A 20,604-nucleotide genomic window follows, 5' to 3' on the forward strand; every position below is an offset into this window, starting at 1 on the left:
TGGACAGTGAGGAGCCCACTTTGGATTCTGTGTCTCCCTCTCTCTCTGCCCTTCCCCCTTTTTCTCTCTCTCTCTCTCAAAAATAAATAAATATTAAAAAAAAAAAAAGAAACCAAGGTGATATCACTGAACTGAATAGGATTTCTGAATTAAGAATTCATGTGTTCATATGTTTAGACCAAATTATCGATCAGGGTAGTTTGTAGGGAGCACCCTGACAATTGGACATTGAGCTATCTCCTTATATGAATACATCTTTGGAAAGACCAGACACATACATACTTAACTAAGGAAATCATTTTCTATTTAAGAACTCCATGCTCATTGTTTTATTGCAGTAAAATAGACATAAAATTTACCACTGTCACCATTTTTAAGTGCAGAATTCAGCATTAAGCACGTTCACAGTCTTGTGCAACCAACACCTCCATCTGACCCCAGGGCTTTTTCATGTTGCAAAACCCAAACTCTCTTTCCCGTTAAACACAAACCATCCATTCCGCCCTCCCAACCAGCTCCCCGTGACCACCGTTCTGCCTTCTGGTTCTATGAATTGACGACGCTAGTTGCCTCATGTAAATGGAATCAGTATATTCGTCCTTTTGTGTCTTTCTTACTTACCATGACGTCTTCAAGGTCCATCCATGTTGTAGCATGTGTCAGACTTTTATTCCTTTTTAAGACCAAACAAAATTCCGTTGGTTATATATACTGCATTTTGTCTACCATTCATCCCAGTGGGTGTTTGGCTTGCTTCTACATTTTGGCGATCGGGGACAGTGCTTGCTATGAACATGGGTGTGCAAATATCTGTTCAAGTTCCTGTTTTCCCTTCTTTTGTGTTTATACCCAGATGTGGCATTACTGGATCGGACAGTAATTTTATGTTTCAGTTTTTGAGGGACCACCATACTATTTTCCACAGCAGCTGCGCCATTTTATGTTCCCACTAGCAGTGCACAAAGGTTCCAGTTTCTCCATATCCTTCTTGTGATTCTCTTTCTTTCTCTCTTTCCTTCAATTTTTTTTTTTTCAACGTTTATTTATTTTTGGGACAGGGAGAGACAGAGCATGAACGGGGGGGGGCAGAGAGAGAGGGAGACACAGAATCGGAAACAGGCTCCAGGCTCTGAGCCATCAGCCCAGAGCCTGACGCGGGGCTCGAACTCACGGACCGCGAGATCGTGACCTGGCTGAAGTCGGACGCTTAACCGACTGCGCCACCCAGGCGCCCCTCTCTCTTTCCTTCATAATAGCCATTCTGACGGGCATGAGGTGGTATTCCATTGTGTATTTCTTTAAGTCATTCCCTCGGTACGTATTAGGTATCTTCTAGCCTGACATTTATTCCATTCTGCTTATGGATTTTTTGGATAGTTGACAGATGTATATATTGCAAAAAAAAAAAATGTATCACAATAAGGTTTGATAACACATCTTTTCATCTCCCACAATTACCATTTGCCATTGTTGTTATGGTGAGAACATTAACACTGCTCTCACAGCAACTTTGAAGTCACAACACAGTCCTATTCACTGTAGTCGCCATGGTGACTATATACTAGATTCCCAGAACTTACCTTATAACTGAAAGTTTTTTTTTTTTTATTTTTTTTATTTTTTTTTTTTTTTAAATTTTTTTTCAACGTTTATTTATTTTTGGGACAGAGAGAGACAGAGCATGAACGGGGGAGGGGCAGAGAGAGAGGGAGACACAGAATCGGAAACAGGCTCCAGGCTCTGAGCCATCAGCCCAGAGCCCGACGCGGGGCTCGAACTCACGGACCGCGAGATCGTGACCTGGCTGAAGTCGGACGCTTAACCGACTGCGCCACCCAGGCGCCCCTAAAAGTTTGTACCCTTTAACCAATATCTCCCCACTTACCCCCCCCCCACCCCTGACAACCACCATTCTACTCTCTGTCCTGAGTTTCATGTTTTTAGATTCCACATATAAGTGACATCATATAGTATTGATCTTTTTCTGTCAGACTTATTCACTTAGCATAATGCCTTCAAGGTCTATCCATGTTGTTACAAATGGCAGGATTTCTTCCTTTTTTTTAGAAGAAATATTTATTTATTTTGAGAGAGGGGGAGCGTGTGAGCAGGGAAGAGGGAGAGAGAGGGGGAGAGGGAAAGTCCCAAGCAGGCTCTGTGCCATCAGCATCGAGCCAGATGTGGGGCTTGAACCATGAACCATGAGACCACGACCTGAGCCAATATCAAGAGTTGGTTGCTTAACCGACTGAGCCACCCACGCGCCCCAGGATTTCTTCCTTCTTATGATTGAAAATATTCTGTTTTAATATATCCCACATTTTCTTTAACTGTTCATCAGTTGAAGGACACTTAAGTTGTTTCTATGTCTTGGCTGTTGTGTACAATGTTGCAGTGAACATGGGAGTGTAAATGTCTGTTCAGTAGTGATTTCATATCCTTTGGATATATACCCAGTGTGGGATTGCTAGGTCATATCGTAGTTCCGTTTTTAATTTTTCTGAGACACTTCTGCGCTAGTTTCCATAGTGGCTGCATTGTTGTGTTTTGGTTTGCATTTCCCTAATGATGAGTGATGTTGAACATCTTTTCATTTTCATGTACTCATTGGCCATTTGTATATTTTCTTGACTGTTGAAGTCCTGTGCCCATTTTAAAAATTGGATCATTTTGTTTCTTTTTAAAAAAATAATTATTTATTTTGACAGTGCACATATGCAGGGGAGGGGCAGAGAGAGAGAGGGGAGGAAGGGAAGGAGGGACGGGGAGAGAGAGAGAGAGAGAGAGAGAGACACAGAGAGAGAGATGGAATCCCAAGTAGGCTCTATGCTATCAGCATAGAGCCCGACTCGGGGCTTGATCCCAAGAACCGTGAGATCATGACCTGAGCTGAGATCAAGAGCCCGCTTAACCGACTAAGCCACCCAAGTGCCCCTGTTTGTTTCCTGAAAAGGAAGAAGAAAGTTAGAAGACTCATGCTTCCCAATTTCAAAACTTACTACAAAGCTGCAGTGATCCAAACAATGTGACACTGGCATAAGGACAAGCAGAGAACAGTGGAATAGAATAGCCTAGAAAACCCAGAGAAAAACTCTTGCATACGTGGTCAAATGACTTTCAACAATGCCGATATCGTTCAAGGCGGAAGGGCCAGGCTTTAATAAATGGCGCTGGGAAAACTGGATACTCACATGTAAAAGAACAAAGTTGGATCCCTACCTAACACAGTACAAATGGACAACAGATCTAAAACTATAAAGGTTGTGAAAGAAAAATATAGGGGCTCTGGGTGGCTCAGTTGGCTAAGCATCCGACTTCAGCTCAGGTCACAATCTCACGGTTCATGAGTTCAAGCCCCGCGTATGGCTCTGTGCTGACAGCTCAGAGCCTGGAGCTTGCTTCAGATTCTATCTCCCTCTCTCTCTGCCCCTCCCCCTTCATGCTCTGTCTCTCTCTCTCTCTCCAAAATAAATAAACATTTAAAAAAAGAAGAAGAAGAAAAAATATAGAGGGAAAGATGCCATTGGCTTTGACGATGATTTTTTTAGATGGCCCAGGCAACAGAGAAAAAAAAAGGACTAATGGGACTACATCCTGATGAAAAACTTGTGCATCAAAGGACACCGTAAAGAGAGTAAGAAGGCAACCCACGGAATGGGAGAAAGTATTTGCAAAATCACATATCTGATAAAGGATTAATATCCAAATTCTTTAGAATAGAGAACTCCTGAAACCTACATTCCACTTTTAGAGAAAATCAAGAGACCCAGGAAGGCAGTCCATGCTCTAGTCCCCACGTCCTCAAACCTAGGCCAGTTACTACCAACCTGAAGTATATCTTTGGGGAAGAGTTACTGCCCAGCGCTTGGTGATTATTGTTAACATGAAAGCCATCCAGGATTTCTGCCGATAGACTATAGGGAGCTTAAGTAAGGAGCAAAAATTATTTTCCTCTCTTGCAACTAAGCAGAAGAGTAATGTCTAGTGGCAGAAGGATACTGGATGAGGGATATTTTCTGCCAACAGGGTCATAAATCTACTGTTATTAATTTTTGTTCCCCTGGAGGCATTAGTTGCTGGTTCACAGTTGCACACTTCATCTTCTTTCATATTGGGCTAGTGGCTTGGCCCCAGTGCTATTTAAACTCAAAGCTTCTCTAAGGACTAAAATATATTTAAAAATTTTTCTGGAATCCACCTCCAAAATCATTTATGACAGGATATCGTGATTCTTTATATGCTGAGGGGTTTATAGGTCAAGTTTTTTGAGACATTTTCCATTTTGCATATGTGAGCCAAAAATTGGTTTAAAACTTTATTGTTCTAGGCACTTTCTTTCCTACTAAAGAAAAAAAGTCCTAAAACACGCTGTGATTGTCCAATACCCCCTCCAACCTTTGGTCTTATTCACCTTTTCTAAAATTTAGAGGATACTCAAGCTCCAGTGTGGACCGACCATCAGGCCTGTCACCTACAGTTGTACAGGTTGAATGCCGTACTAGGGAGCCACCACTAAAGGGGTACAGTTCACGACATCCAAAAATTGTGTGCTTATTGTGATGACTTTTCTGGAAGAATCAGCACGATGCGTTGTTCTAACAAAATCCGTATATTACGACCAATTCCTAAGGGTGGACAAAAGTGTCTTGAGGAAGGGGCACATTTGCATTGTTCCCAGGAAGGCTCCACATGGGATAGCCAGCCCCGCCTGCCTTATGCTTTGCGTCATACCTGGAATTCAGGCTGCGGGTTCCTACACAGGGCGCTGCTCCCCTCCGTGGGCACCAACAGAGAGGTGGTTGTGGGCCAGGCCATCCTTCCGCTTGACGGTCTGTTAGCTCTACAGCTGGATCCCACATGGCTGTCTGGGTGTGTTTAACTGTTCTGACAAAGGGCCGCTGTGGGGCCTTACAGTGTAGCAGGAGAAGTTAGGGGTGATGTCTTGCAAGAAGAATAACCCACACAGATCCCGCAGTTGAGGACGGGAGGCCGCTTGGCCACCACGACAGCGTGAGTTGCCGGGCTGGCTGAATTGCACTGGGACATTACAGAGAGTCTGCCCCGCGCCCTCTTTGCTGTGAACACGTCACCCAAGCGGGAAGAGTGTTGGGGGAGCGGGGCGTGGCACCTGCCGCAGGGCCTGGGGTCCAGGGTGCTGGTAGGCTGGCGGTTCGTGTGCTTGACCGGCATGACGATGCAGCCCAGCCAGGAGGGACATCCGTTCTATGGGAGTTTCTGTGAGCACGTGAAATAGAGTGCCGTACCTGTATTTATTTTTCCTTTTTTAAAGTTTATATTGAGAGAGAGTGTGGGGGGGGGGGTGCGCACGCACAAGTGGAAGAGGGCACAGAGAAAGGAAGAGAGAGAGAATCCGAAGCAGCTGTCAGTGCAGCACAGAGCCCCACGTGGGGCTCGAATTCATGAATCGTGAGATCACGACCTGCGAGGTGAAGAGTCAGACGCTCAACCCACTGAGCCACCCAGGCGCCCCTTGCATCGAGAAGTGGCGCAGAGATGGAAGGTGACTTGTCGTAGGCACGCTTGTGCCAGCTGCAGACCTGGGTTTTGCTCCAGAAACCACGGCCGTGTTCTGTAGCTTGAATGGACCCTTCCAGCACCATATGCTCTCACTTGTGAGCAGAGCTGCGTCCTCCTTATCCTTGTCCCCGTAAAAGTGCCCCTGTGGATTCTACACGACGAGTGTGAATGAGCGGATGAGTTACACGTAAGCTGAGTTGTGAAAACACGATGACCGTCTTTTCGCGTGTATTTGGTCGTATGGCTCAAACGAGGAGGTAACGCTTCTCGGTAAAACAGTGCTGGTGGCCGTTGGATTTATAGCCACCCCTCCCCACCCCCGCATGACAAACCCTTTGCTGATGCCGGTGACACCAAGATGCATAAGATGGGACCCGTGTCCTCAAAGAGTTCACCGTCCAGTCGGGGAGACCGACACAGAGGTGCACCATCACAGCGCAGGCGGCAATGTTAATGAAGTGTGCAGGGCAAGCATGAAGAGGCCAGCCTGGTGAGGACAGGCACCGGATCCCGGGGAATAATCCCCTGGCAGGGGCAGAGAGCCACGTGAGCCAGGAAAACAGGAGAAGCACAGTCTCGTGAGGCGCCGGCATCTGGGGAATCCACCTTCACCAGGACCCACGAAGGGGACAGGTGACCCATACGGCAGAAGGTGATCCTGGGAGGCAGGGGGGACTGAATCACAAAGGACCTCTGAGCTAGAACAAAGCTAGAATGTGTTGCTGGCTCACTGTTCTGGGGGCTGGGAGTCCAAAGTCAAGGTGCCACATTGTCGTCTTCTCTGTGTGCATGTCTCTCTCTGTGACTAAACTTTTCTTTTTTAAAAATAAAGTTTGTTTATTTATTTTGAGAGAGAGAGAGAGTGAGGGACAGCATGGGGGGGGGGGCAGAGAGCAAGGGAGAGAGAGAATCCCAAGCAGGCTCCATGCCGTCAATGCAGAGCCTGATGTGGGGCTTGAATTCACCAACCGTGAGATCATGACCTGAGGCGAAATCAAGAGTCGGACTGAGCCTCCCAGGAGCCCCCCATTTTCCCCTTGTTTATAAGGACACCAGTCATGTTGGATTAGGCCCATTTAATGACCTCACCTTAGCTTGATCTGCAAGGACTCTATCTCCAAATAAGGTCACAGTGGCAGGTGCTAGGGGTTAGATTCAGCATGTCTTTTCAGGGGATACAACTCAGCCCAGAGCAGCCTTGGATGCGGTGGACGAAGTTCATTGGCTGTCGGATCCACACAGGGCGCTGCACGCAAAGGACAGCACCTCCCCCTCTGGAGGGTGTGTTGGAGGGGGAGGGGCAGGGCTAGGACCCAAGGGGGAGCCGAGGGGGGGCATGGAGGGCGCTGTTGGCACACACACTGCCAGGCCCGTGCCTCCCCTCAGGGCCCTCACACCCAAGGCCGGATGTCCCAACCCACGTGCACCAGCTTTGTTTCTTGACTTAAGCAGGGTAAGATACACAGGACAAATAGAAAGCATTTCTAAAATAAGAAATCTCACCCGGCCCCTGGGGGGGCTCAGTGGGTTAAGCGTCTGACTCTTGATTTCAGCTCAGGTCAGGGATCTCATGGTTTGTGGGATCGAGCCTTGCATCAGGCTCTACATTGACAGTGTGGAGCCTTCTTGGGATTCTCTCTCTCTCTCTCTCTCTCTCTCTCTCTCTCTCCCTCCCTCCCTCCCCCTCCCCCGACTCACAGACTCGAGGTTTCTCTCTCAAAAGAAATCAATTCTCTCTCTTAAACATAAATAAATAGGGGTGCCTGGGTGGCTGGGTCTGCTAAGTGTCTGACTTTGGCTCAGGTCATGATCTCACATTCAAGGGTTCAAGCCCTGCCTCAGGCTCTTTGCTGCTGCTTGCTTCAAATTCTGTGTCTCCTTCTCTCTCTGCCCCTCCTCCACTCACACTCGTTCTCACTCTCTCAAAAATAAATAAATGTAAAAATAAATAAATAAGTAAATATTAACAAACAGTAGATAGTGCTTCTTAAGGAAGCCCCTGGTAAGAAACAACTGAGGGATGGGAGAGGAAATAAAATGGACACACACAGTGAACAGGACACAGCCCCAGGGCAGCGCTTCCCAAACTCCAGTGACCGGCCTAGGGCTCTGCATTGCCGACAAGCTTCCGGCTGTGATGCAGCGGGCCGCACTGCCCACACTTGGGGTACCTAGGACATGGGGTGCAGCAGGTCTCAAGGGCCAAGACTGTCCCTCTGTCTGTGTCTGTATGTCCTGTGAGTGAAGAATGAGTTTTACATTTTTGAATGGCCAGAAGAATGTTTGTATCACATTAAAAAAAAAAAACAAACATGAAATTCAAATTTCAGTGTCCATCATATTTTATCACAGCCCACTCTTTCGTAGTGTGTCTGGCTGCTGTCACAGGGGCAGAGGACAGAGCCTGCGCGGAACCTGGAATACTTACTTGGTCCTTACAGAAAGGGTTTGCTGAGCCCATGGCGTGGCCGGCCAGGCCCGATGAGGCCAGCAGGGGGCAGCAGAGAGCCGTCTGTGGCCAGGCCTTCCCTGGGACCTGGGGAGGGGTATTTGGAAATGCGGTGTAGGGGGACTGAACTGAAGCTAAGGGTGGAGCTCAGGGCACTGGGAGATGAGGTGGGAGTAAGTAGACAACGTCTGGGGAAGCAGGGCTGAAAGAAGGAGTAAGAAGAGATGCTGCTGGGGCTGGCGGGAGAGGTGGGCCCAGAGCAGGTGTGGAGGCCCAGGGATGCTGCGTGGGGCTCGGACGTTGGGCGACGGCAATACGGAGTCACTGCAGCGCGTTAGGCGGTGGAAGGACAGCACCGTTTGGGGGGCGGGGAGACTGTAACTCTGGTGCCATGGGGACGCTGTCACAGCAGTCTGGGGACAAGATGTTGAGGGTCTGCTGAGGGCGGGCAGCCGGGAAAGGAGCCAGCAGCCAGAGTGAGCGAACCAGCCAACCCACAAGAGGGCTCAGAACTCACTCTCTCTTGGGTTCTGCGTCTTTACCAGGACACCGCGGGTAAACAGCGTCACTACCTTTTCTCTTTCTTTGCCTTGTTTCTCTCTGCTTTCATGACAACCGACCGTGTTGCAGTTGGGGCGGTTCTCTTTTCCTTCCGGCCTAGCTCTTTTCTTTCCAGTGGCTCCTGCAGATGTGGGATTTCATCCATCACCAGCGCAGCTCTCAGCCTTTGGGGGCCGCCTTTCTGTTCTGCCTTGGAGAAGCGTTTCTTTATTATTATTTTTTTAATATTTATTTTTGGGAGAGCGTAAGAGGGGGAGGGGCAGAGCGAGGGGACAGACAATCCAAAGCGGGCTCTGCACTGACAGCAGACAGCCCAACGTGGGGCTCGAACTCACAAACTGCGAGATCAAGACCTGAGCCGAAGTTGTAAGCTCAACCGACTGAGCCACCCGGATACCCCCAGAAGCGTTTCTTAACGGGGGATGGGGAGGGCTCACAGACTCCTTTTAGAATCTGGTGAACACCGTCATGAACCTCCCCCCAAATGTACACAAACAGGGAGACCCAAAGTCCGACCTATGATGTCAGGGCTCATGCAGTCCCTGAGGCCAGCTCCTGGGGGCTGCACGGCTTAGGGTCAGCTGGGCACCACCTGCCTCTGGGCTCGACATCAGAGATGCTTGCCTTCCTCCTCCCAAGCTCCTCCCTGCCTTCTCCATGCCTTACAGAGATGATGTGGGTGCGTAAGCCTTTCTTTGGAATGGATTAAAACTTTCAAACACACAACACAGGAGCTAGACAGACCTCCTAGGATGCCAGGTCCGGTGGTTCTCAGCCGTGTGTTGAGCAGCGTGAAGCCCAATGGGGAACGTCCCTGAGCAAGAGAATCTGCTAGAAGGCTTCCCAGCTGGGCAGACTAACCTCTTCCTATGCATTGGGCCAGGAAACATTGTGTTCACAGAACTATGAACATGTAGAGTTCTATTTTTGGGGACGTAATACATCATAAAATCCCCTTTATTTGAAACAAAAAGAGTACTATATCAGATGCAGTCTTATTTAGGAAATTATTAGCCTCCATAACTAGAAATAAGCAGATTACATTTTTTAACAGATTAATTTAATCTCCATAACAAGGAATGTTTAGAGGAATATAGTCATTCAATTATGAAATGTTTCCAACGGACAAATGGAAGCTTGGAAGCTTAGGACTACTTTTCAAATTTTCCAGATTTAGAAAATCTAACCCGACGTCAACTTTTAATAAAAGCAGCCTTTCCTAGCAATTGTGGTCTCTTAGCGTGGGTGTATGTGCATGTTTTTAACAACAGCTTTAGCAGAATGTAGTTTATAGAACATACACTTCATTTAAGTCCATAATTTTTTTTAGTCAATTTATTGATGTGACCATCACCACAATAGAACTTTAGAGCCTTTCTTTTTTTGTTGTTTTAAAGTTTATGTGTTTATTTTTGAGGGAGAGAGGGAGAGAGAGAGAGAGGGAGAGAGAGAGAGAGAGAGTGAGTACAAGCAGGAGAGGGGCAGACAGAGAGAGGGAGACATAGAACCCGAAGCAGGCTCCAGGCTCTGAGCTGTCAGCGCAGAGTCTGACGCGGGGCTCAAACCCACGAACGGTGAGATCATGACCTGAGCTGAAGTCGGACCCTTAACTGACTGTGCCACCCAGGCGCCCCCTAGGGCCTTTCTGTCACCCCCAAGATGGTTTTTTACTTTTTAATTGCAAGAAGTGGTATTAGAAAAATAAGAATTCTAATCGATTACTTTCTGTGTTTGCCTCCCCAAGGTTGTCTTCTTACTAACGAGTGACCTTTCCTGGTATCTCTTCCAGGCAAACACGACAGGGCTGGAGCAAAGCTCTTGCAATCTTATCAGGAACTGAGGTGAGTGCTATACCAGGCCAGACCGTCCTGGCCCCTCCAGGGCTGGAGCACCAAGGACTCGCTGAAAGAACTTCTAGATCTCTTGACTTTCAGACCTGGCTGCTTTGGAATGTGACTTTTTTTTTTTTTTTTTTTTTTTAAATGATAAAGTGCCTGGAAAAGATTTAAACAGAGATATTTCCAGATTCTTATGAAAAGCCTTCTTAGCAGCTCACAGAGCATTTTCTCACGACAGGTTTTATTGCTTACATTCTTCTGAAATGTTGTAAGGAAACGAAATATTATTTTTGATGGCATCTTAAATGAGATTCTAAACCGAGCGTTTGTTTTACGAATCACTCCTGTCTCCAACATCACGCCCAGTGCCTGACGCCTCAGACATCTGCGTAATCCAATGGAAATGAAGTGGAGACTCTGCGAGATGCTAACTTCTTGATGCACATCCTAAACACCCGGCGTTCTTGAAGCCGGCAACAATTCACACACCCGATTGCACCGAATTTATTGAAGTGTTGCTGAAAGCTCCCCACCAGCAGCTTTTCTTTTTTTTTTTTTTTTTTTGGCCCATAATGAGATTTTCCAATCTCGGGACCTCTTCATTTCTTTTACTCCCCCATCACAAACTTCTGATCCCTCTCATGCTCGATTTGGTGATTTATGACATCCACGGAATTTTTGGCACTTCTGCTGGTGCGGTTTGGGCCGAGAGAACGCGCACGTCCGTATCAGACACGTGCGTGGAGTCTGGGTCCCAGAGCGGCCGGGCTCCTTTAGGCGACACGGGTGGGGCGCGAGGCAGCGACACCGGCAGCATGGTGCTCCTTGGCCACGTTCCGATACCGGGAAGTAATGCCCTGTCGGGAGGGGCAGATCCAGGCGGGGCTGCGGGCTCCTCTTCTAAAATGCGAGGAAGGAAAGGAAAGAAAAAATCAGAGAACATGAACTGTAGGGTGAAGGCGAGTCTTGTGTATTTGTAAGCCTAACAGTTGGATCATCCATGACCTGTTTCTCATCCCTGTGTTTTTCCTTGGCAGCAACATTTCCGTGGTTCCTCCTACCCCACCTCCTCTGAGTGAAAGCCAGTGCACCAGCAGCTCCCGCAGGGTAATGTGTCTGTGCCTCCCTGGGGAAGGGGACGTGGGAGAGAAATGGAGGAAGAAAGGGGGTCTGAGAGGTTGGACCAAGACCCCCAGAGCAAAGGGATCCAATTGTGGCTGAAGCTGGCCGTGGAGGGAGGCAGAGAATAGAGGCCAGAAGGGCTGGGCCTGCCCAGTGTCTGTGTGTCCGCTATGCTTTGGGGGCCATGGGATCATCTGCATAACAGTGACTCACCTGCCTGCACCCCACAACCTCATGTATACCCCATATCCCCGCCTATACCTCACGTCCTCACCTGCGCCTGCGCCCCACATCCTTGCCTGTGCCCCCTGTCCTCACCTGCACCCCACATCCCCGCCTGCACCGCATGTCCTCACCTGTGCCCTGCATCCCGGCCTGTACCCCACATCCTTGGCTGCACCCCACGTCCCCACCACTTTACTCTTGTCATTTTGCTGGCTGTCTTCCCTAACTGTGCACTGTGCTCTTGAGTGTGGGGTTCTGAATAGGCTGCAGTGCGTTGGGGGCCTCTGGGGGAGTAAAAAGAAAGAAATACATGTCGATTCACAGGTGTGTGATTTATACGTGTGGGAGTGCCTGGGGTGTGTGTGTGTGTACTTTTGTGTGTTTTTAGATGCTAATATAAAGTAGACCAGGAGCATTTCTGTCTACAGAAATTAGTGGTATGATCTTGGAGTTACCTGTGTTCCCACTTGGGAGGTGGAAATAATTATACTCCTCTGGCTTGTTTCTCATGGCTGGTGTGAGACATTAACAAAATAATGTCTGTACTGGTACTTGGAAACTGTAAAGTAAAAAAAATAATAATAATAAATAAATAAATAAATAAATAAATAAATGAAACTGTAAAGTGCCATGAAAACACATGGTCTTGATTATTTTCATTATTACCATCCTGCAAATTAAAGAGAGTAACTATAGCTGTACATAGAAAGGCACATTCATATGCTAGTGAGAGAGAGAGTATATTCATTCTTTTTCCAGTTTCAAACTGAGACCCTGGAATGAACTTCAAAATTCTGTTGTCCACTTTCTACTTGAGATTCTAAATCCTCCCAACTTGTTCCAGCACAGATGTATTTCCTGAATGGATGGACAGATGGATGGATGGATGGATGGATGGACGGATGGATGGAACAGGGAAGGAGGGAGGGAGGGATGGAGGGAGGGACAGAGAGATGGAGTGAAGGATGAATGGAAGCAGGGAAGGAGGGATGGAGGGATAGGTGGATGGGTGGATGGAAACAGGGAAGGAGGGATGAGTGGATGGATGGAGGGAGGGAGGGATGGAGGGAGGGATGGAAACAGGGAAGGAGAGATGGAGGGAAGGAGGGATGGAAGGATAGATGGATGGAGGGATGGATGGATGGATGGATGGAGGCATAGAGGGATGGATGGATGGATGGATGGATGGATGGATAGATGGATGAATGGAAACAGGGAAGGAGGGATGGAGGGATGAGTGGATGGAGGGATGGAGGGATGGATGGATAGATGGATGGAGGGATGGAGGGATGGATGGAAACAGGGAAGGAAAGATGGAGGGAAGGAGGGATGGAAGGATAGATGGATGGAGGGATGGAGGGATGGATGGATGGATGGATAGATGGATGAATGAACAGGAAGGAGGGATGATGGATGAGTGGATCTTGATGGAGGGATGGATTGATCTATGTATTGATGGATGAGGGATGGATGGAACAGAAGATGGAAGTATGGATATGATCTATGATGGCTGGAGTTGGATGGATGGATGAGGATGAGTGGATGGAGTGGATGAGGATGGATGGAAACCAGGGAAGGAAGGAAGGAGGGATGAGTCGGATGGATTGAGGATGGATGGATGGAAACAGGGAAGGAGGGATGGCTGGATGGAAACAGGGAAGGAGGGATGAGTAGATGGGTGGCTGGAAGGGTGAGCATGGAGGGGTGGATGGAGGGGGAGACAGAGGGATGGAGGGAAGGATAGATGGAGGGGTAGATAGATGGATGGGACTTGAAGGGGAAGTGATCTCCTTTCTGTCATTTTTGCTTTTTCTTCTCCCTCCTGCTTGGAGGGGTGGAACTAACTCCTGGCTCCAGGCTGGTCCCCTGAGCCTGGTACCACCATCGGCCCCTGTGTCACTGTTGTGTTGGCTGTTGTGTTGCCATCCCCTCCGCCTGGAGCTGGGGTGGGGTCATACAAGAGCAGTTAAAGAAGCAGGAGTGTACTTGAGTGCAGTCTGAGCCAGTGAAATGTTGGTTATATTTCCAAGAGGTAGTTGCTGTCCAACGCCCCTTGCTGATGCCCCTATCCTTAGATGTGGGTGTACAAACCTCAGAGGAAAGAAGCTGAGTAAGAGGGTCCCTACCTCCTGAGAGGATAGTGCCCTCCCCTCTCCAGACATGCATGCACACACACCTGCACGCACCCGGAGCACCCCCACTCCACTCACACCTGCCAGTGTTTGGGGGTTGGCGACCTGGAGGCTGCTGGGGCAGACACGGGTCTTCAGATATAACTCTCATTCTCTCTCCTCTGTCTCTGTTTTAGTTACAGGAACTTGGTCAGTTTAAAGGATTTAATAAGTCCATGGAAAATTTGTTTCTGTCTGTTACCACCCACATGAAAAGTAAGTGGATGCCTCCGATGTGTTCCTCCCACCACCCCCCGGGCCAGCCAAGCCCATTGGCCGAGGCACGGCCAGGGACCTCTGTCTCTAGGCCCTGGGGAAAGCCACAGCGCTGGCCCTTCACCCCTCCCGTGCAGAGCAGGGCTCTGGTTTCCCGGGGGAAGAGGAGACACCCTTCAGGCCACTGGAGTGGCTCAGTTTACCCCTACTGCTACCCAAACCTGCCAGAGCTCAGCACAGACCTGGCAGCCGGTCCTGGCACCCATCACAGCCTCTCCCAAGGACCAGCGGAGACAGTAGAGAGTTCCAATGAATGAAAACTGGGAGCTTTCAGGCCAGGCGGGGCCCAGCGTCTGTCGCTTGCGTGGAACTACTTGTCCTTTCCTCCTTGGTAAATTTATCTTCTTCAGTTAGCAGGAACCCTATGATTTGTAGACGCAAGGAACCCAGAACTACCACTGCTCAGAATCTTGCCTCTTTCGATGTTGTTTCCTATCAGGTATTTCCCCCTGTGGATCTTAAGCTGCAAATCCCAGAGAATAGCCCCCACTTAGACCTGCTAAGGTGCCCAGAGCAGGCCAGGCATTTAGAGAAGGTCCTGAGTGGGATCAGGGGGTCTCGGGCATCCATTCTCTCTCACGGTGCTTCTGTTTGGTTTCTGCCCATGCCAATGCCTGTGGATGGGGTCGGGCTTGTGCCTTGGCTCTGAGACAGTCTTATTACTTGATTTTAATTAGTCCTCTGAGTTCCCCCACGAGCCCTTCCGAGCCGTATCGTGACAACTGAAATCAAAGCACCCTTTTTAGATAAACAGGGAAGTGACCATCTCACGAGACCGTCTGTCCCCCTCTGCTTCAGAAGGGCGAAGCAGCCAAATCTCATGCCACCTGTTTGCTAATAGAGCTCGGAGGTTTAAAACCACCCCGTTAGTCTGCCGGGCTTGCGGACCACATCCGCCCTCCGTGCGCACCAGCCTTGGACGCGGGTTTCCAACTGGAACGGCGGCCTGAACTCTGAGCGGCTGGCCCCGTTCCTGCTGACGCTGCTCTTGTCGAAACTTCTCAGCGTCTCTTTCTAGAAGCACGGCCTCTACCCAAATCCATGCGGCTTATGTGAACTCCCTCCCACCACTGTATTTTGGAATCATGTCTCAGCATTAACTCTGGCCTGGTAATCCCTCAGCCAGACGCCCAGAGAGGCAGGATGCACGTTTCATCTTGTCCCATGTCCCACTCGCCCTCCTACACACGCTGGGACCCACGCACGGGTACATTGGAGCGTGCTTTCGTACCCATAGCCTCTCCTGTACCCTTGCTTACATGTTGGAGACTTGCCGTGTCAATACCTCGAGTGTTATGGAGATGGCATCAGTATAGAGCAGCAGACCCAGATGGACAGCTGGGGCTAATCCCCGGTGGCAAGGGGTGGCAGGGGGGATTCAAAAGAGCAAAGCAGCATCCTGTCTCTGCCATGGAATATGGACTGAAGCACCCCCCACCCCAGGTCCCCTCCCTGCTTGTTCAGACACTGGTGCTTCATGGGACGCCAGGACCTCAGCCCAGAGGCAGGGGTGGAAACACCCAGCTTTCTGGCCCCCCCCCCCCCCCCGCCAGGGCGGTCTGCCCGGGGGGGGGGGGGGGGCGGGGGGGGGCCTCTCTCAGGTGCTCCCCGCTGCTTCCACAGGGCAGGGCACAGGCTCTCCACCATTCACCCTGTCTCTGCCTCAGGGCACGTAGCAGGGGTGGGGCTGATTCCTGCCTCTTCAGGTCCTGAGCTATCGTGCACAGGTCCCTCTTGATCCTTTTTGCTGTGTGTTTCCTACAGAAGTGGGTACAGAGGACGGCCTCATTCTGAGGGTGCCTGGGGTCTGGGGGGATGGCTGGAGGGGGCCTTAGCCTCAAGAGTTTAGGAAGCTGCCCCAGAGCTACGACCTCTGGCGGCCCGTGTTGCCCCGTGAAGCCGATCCAGTTGGAAGAAAGCGATTTCCAGCCCTTTTTATTATCTTTGCATGTCTAGGAGATTCCAGCACTATAGCCCCACCCCCCCCACCCCCGCTCAGAAGGGGAGGAGCAAATCGTTGATTTTCATTTCAGGACCATTCTGTGCTTCTCGCTGTTACTTTTCCTTTTCACCTGACAAAGCTGATCACAAGCCTACTTGTTAGAAGCTGGATACTTAGGAGACACCCCCACCTGCCTCGTCTGTGGACATAAATGGACCAGATGAAGGCACAGGCTTTGGGGTGAATGCCAAACAGATGGTGGTGAGGGGACACCCCCTCCCCCTGCCCCGAGGGCCTCACCCCCTTCATAGCTGGGCTGGAATTTAGCTGTATGAGGAGCCCAGGTTCACTGTCCACCTGGAGGGCCTGGTGTGCCGGGACCTTGCTCACTTCCAGGAGCAGAAAGTTGCCCCACGGTTTCCGGAGGGTAGACCCGCGGCCAGTGTGGACAGCAGCGCTCTCAGAGAGGAGAGGTCCCGCACATCCTGGTGGGAAGGGGAATGCCCTGGGGTTTGGGGGGGCAGGCGAGCTTCTCCTCCGGAGAAAAGAGACACTCTGCAGATGTACCTTTGGCAGTACATGCAGGAATACCTAATCAAGAGCAACAACTGAGGATTATTTACACCCTGGAGCTGGGCCGTCCAGTATGCTAACCACAGGTGGCTCTTGAAGAGTGGCCTGCCGGGGGGGGGGGGGGGGGGGGGGGGGGGGGGGGGGGCGGGGAAGAGTAAAACGCACACACCAGATTCTGGAAACTTAGTATTTAAAAAAGCGAAATTAAAAAGCTAATTAATCACACAGCATAGGGGATACTGATAGTAATATTGGAACAATCTTACCTGGTGATGGACAGTCTTACACTTGATGTGGTGATCATTTTATAATGTGCACCAGAAACTAGTAAGGACTGTATGTCAATTACCCAGTAAATAATGTCATTGATTTTAATATTGATCATATATTTTAACAGTATTTTAGATATATTGTGGTAAATGAAAAATAGTGTTAAAATTAATTTTACCTCTTTTTATGTTCATTTATTTATTTTGAGAAAGCGGTGGCGGGGGGGGAGAGAGAGGGGGAGACAGAGAGGGAGAGAGAGAGAATCCCCAAGCAGGCTCCGAGCTGCCAGGGTGGACTGGAGCCCAACATGGGACTGGATCTCACTAACCACGAGATCATGGCCTCAGCCAAAATCAAGAGTCAGCCACTTAACAGACTGAGCCACCCAGGCACCCCTTACCTCTGTGTTAAATGTGGCAACTAGAAAATTTGAGATGGCATATGTGAGCCACGTGACAGCCATCAGAGAATGCCACTCTAAAGATGGCTTCAAGGTCATCTTTGAGAGAAACAAGGACCCCATGGAAAAGGGAAGACATTTTTGAAAGACAAAATCACCTTTGAGGTGGCTGTCTCACTTCTTTGTGTGCATTCCTTCCTTCCCACTTTATTCATCTCTTCTGGACCACTGGTATGCTGGGGGGCGAGGGGAGGTGTATTTTCAGGCTTTGTCTATTAAAATAGTCATAAGCGTTACCCCGAATCTTCCGCCTCTCTTCAAAGTGTCCCAAGAGATGGTATTTAGTTATAAATCTTTGCGAGCAGCCCTAAAAAAGCTGGCTGGTTTGTTAGGCTGCCTTTTTCGTGTTTGGACAACTGCGTGCTTATGACGGGTGGCCCGGGATACAGAGTAAGCTGGCCGGAAGTCCTTCCTTTCACTCTCGCCCTGACGATGGCTGTCTGCCTACAGAGGCACATGGCCACACTGTCACCTTCTGGGAATCTGGCTCCTCTGTCCTGTGCAGGGCGCCGTGTGCCCTGCGTCCAGCATGTGGCTTCTGGGGGTGGCTCCCCCTGGGCCCAGAGCTCAGAGCCGTCGTCCCCACGCCGTGAGCCTAGCCCCAGAGACCTTGAGGCTCCTCAGGGGTGCGGTCGCAGGGCGTCTCCGAGGAGGGCCCCACGAGTCTGTCAAAGCTGTGGGCTCCCGCCTGTCATCCCTTGTATTTGTTTTCTAGAGCTTTCCAAGTCCCAGAATGACATGACCTCTGACAAGCGACTCCTAGCCGCGGGTCCCAGGCAGTGTGCTAGCCGGACGGAGAGGAGGAGCCAGTCTGACACTGCCATCAACGTCACCACCAGGGTATTCCCTGAGGCCGCCGGGCCGCCACCAGAGCTACTTCTAGTCCATTTTCTCTGTAGATTTCGTTTTCCTTTTCTTTTACTGCACAACACCAAGCAGTCTGGAGAAAACATAATTACAAACCCTTCTCTGTTGGGGAGGCCTGGCCAGATGAAGGTCAAATTCCAGGGTCGATTCGGAAAACAGTTCAGAGCAGGGAAAAGCTTCAGCCTAATTCTGAGCCCCTGGGGTCCCAGGTGTCCACGGGAACGCCTCGCTGGTCTCAAGGCCACACCAAAGGCAGAGTGGCCCCCTGCAGGGCTGAGATGTGCCACGTTACTCCTGGGGTCCGAATACCCCATGGAGGGTCAAGAGGCCTTCTTGTTTCCAACAACCTCCAGTCCGAGTCTGATAGAAACCCACTAAAAACCTACGTGCCGCCTGACCGAGGGCAGTCACCAGGGAGGCTCCCTCCCGGGATCTAAACCACAAGAGAGAGAGCTCACCTAATAAAGGCTTTTAAGGAAAGAATTACTCTGGCTTTCCACCAGGATTAACCAAGTCTGAAGCAGATGCACCGGGACAGGAGAGAAAATGACTTTACCATCAGGACACCTAGGTTCTAGTCCAGCGGAGGTGACCTGGCTAGGGCAGATGCCATCACCTGGTCGACAGGACTGCACCGGGTGCCTGGATAGGACAGGTGTCCCTTCTCTGCCACTGTGGGCTCCGCTCAGGATGTCCCCAGACAGATTCCTTTAGGCAAGGAGATGAGGTTAGCCCCACCCTCCTGCTGGAACTTCCAGACACCCACTCTCGAGGTTTCAAATTCTGCCTCCGTCCACGACCCTCTGCCTTGGGCACGTCACGTCAACTCCCGGAACGTCACTATGCCCTTGGTGGAGATGAAGGTGATGACACCTGTTCCGCCCAAAGGCACAGGCTGCTTATAAAGATCCCCGAGATAATATAGTATCTAAATTGCTACCTAAGCCATCTACATATGCTATCTAAATTGCCGGTCTTCCTAATTATGTGCCAGACTCCACTCAGGGCTTTACCCGGGCCATCTCATTTTATCCTCACACTACCTCGTGAACTCTGTATTGCATTTGGCCCTGTTGTCCATTTAGGGAAACTGAGGCTTAGAGAGACGATGTCAGTGCCCGGGGTTACATAACCCGAAAGCGGTGGGCGGTCTCGGCTTGGAGGCTGAATTCTGGAGCAGCTGTTCTCAGTGTGTGTGTGTGTGTGTGTGTGAGTCGCTTGGGAATGTTGTTGACATGCAGAGTCTGACTCAGTAGATCTGGGGCAGGTGTGAGATGTGGCATCTCCAGTGAGTTTCTGAGGAGCTCTTGGGTGAGCGGGTTGTGGCTCCTGGCCCCTGGGACCTCGCTAGATTTAGGAGGAGGCGTCTAGAGTGTGTGAGATGCATTTGGAAGGCCTTTGAGACGCCAAAGGGCCAACAAGCGTTCGTTCCTGTTGGCTCCCCAGGGTCTACACAAACACCGGTCCAGACACCATCCCTGAGTCAACAGACGGAGGAGAGGTTCACGTGCATTTAGGAACCACTATGTTCCAGGCACCGTGGTGGTTATTACGTACTAGTCCCGTTTAGTTCTTGCAGAAATGCTGAGGCGGATATTGTCACTCCCATGATGAAGATCCAGGATCTGAGTTTCAGCGAGAGGGTAACCAACCTGCCTAATGTCACGTAACTAATACAATGTAGAGCCGGGAGTAGAGTCCAAGTTTGTAGGTTCTGAATCCTAAACTTGTAACTTCCTCATTATATGCCCCACATAAGGAGGACAAATGAGGGCCCAAATCCTTGGGATGGAGCCCCTCGGATGCTAACACTCACTAAGGTTACCAGGCACTGTTCTTCGTGTAAAGCCCTTATAGATACTAAGTCCTTACAGCAACCCTGTGAGGTCTGGGCTATCACTGTCCCTATGAAAGATGAGGGGCAAAGGGGAAAGAGATGACCAAGGGGGTAATGTGGTCGGAAGTGTCGGGGCGAGGCAGAGTCTGTTCCAGACACCACACCTGTGACGCCTGCGGGAAAAGATGCCAACAGGGTTTGTGGACGGCATGTTTCTGCTTCCGATGCCTGTGCCGTGTGATAGGGCATCCCAGGTTTCCCAGGCTTAGTTTCTGGCCTCCCCTACTGCATGCGCATGGGGAACGAGCCTGCTGGGTAATTGCAGGGTTGTCTGATGGGACAAGGGAGCTTGAGGGTCGAAGCGAGGAGGAGCAGGGGAGGCCATGGCGAGACAGCCCCCACCATCTGGACGCTCTGCCACTTGCATCCAGTTGACTGCCATGCTCTTGAAGCGACACGCTTTCTACTTTTTGCA

At 50.1% G+C, this 20,604-nt stretch overlaps 1 protein-coding gene across 4 annotated transcripts in view; it reads left to right on the forward strand.

Annotated features, from left to right (window-relative positions):
• The window catches only part of SYTL3 (synaptotagmin like 3), an 83,292-nt gene that overhangs the window by 30,384 nt on the left and 32,304 nt on the right, over positions 1-20,604 (forward strand). For all 4 annotated transcript variants that reach the window (XM_030316706.1, XM_030316702.1, XM_030316705.1 and 1 more), the window contains exons 4-7: positions 10,338-10,389; positions 11,424-11,493; positions 14,042-14,120; positions 18,141-18,265. In XM_030316706.1, coding sequence (XP_030172566.1) covers positions 10,338-10,389; positions 11,424-11,493; positions 14,042-14,120; positions 18,141-18,265 — 326 coding nt within the window. The remainder of the gene's footprint in view (positions 1-10,337; positions 10,390-11,423; positions 11,494-14,041; positions 14,121-18,140; positions 18,266-20,604) is intronic.

This window comes from Lynx canadensis, chromosome B2 (genome assembly GCF_007474595.2).
Source record: "Lynx canadensis isolate LIC74 chromosome B2, mLynCan4.pri.v2, whole genome shotgun sequence".
Lineage (NCBI taxonomy): Eukaryota > Metazoa > Chordata > Mammalia > Carnivora > Felidae > Lynx > Lynx canadensis.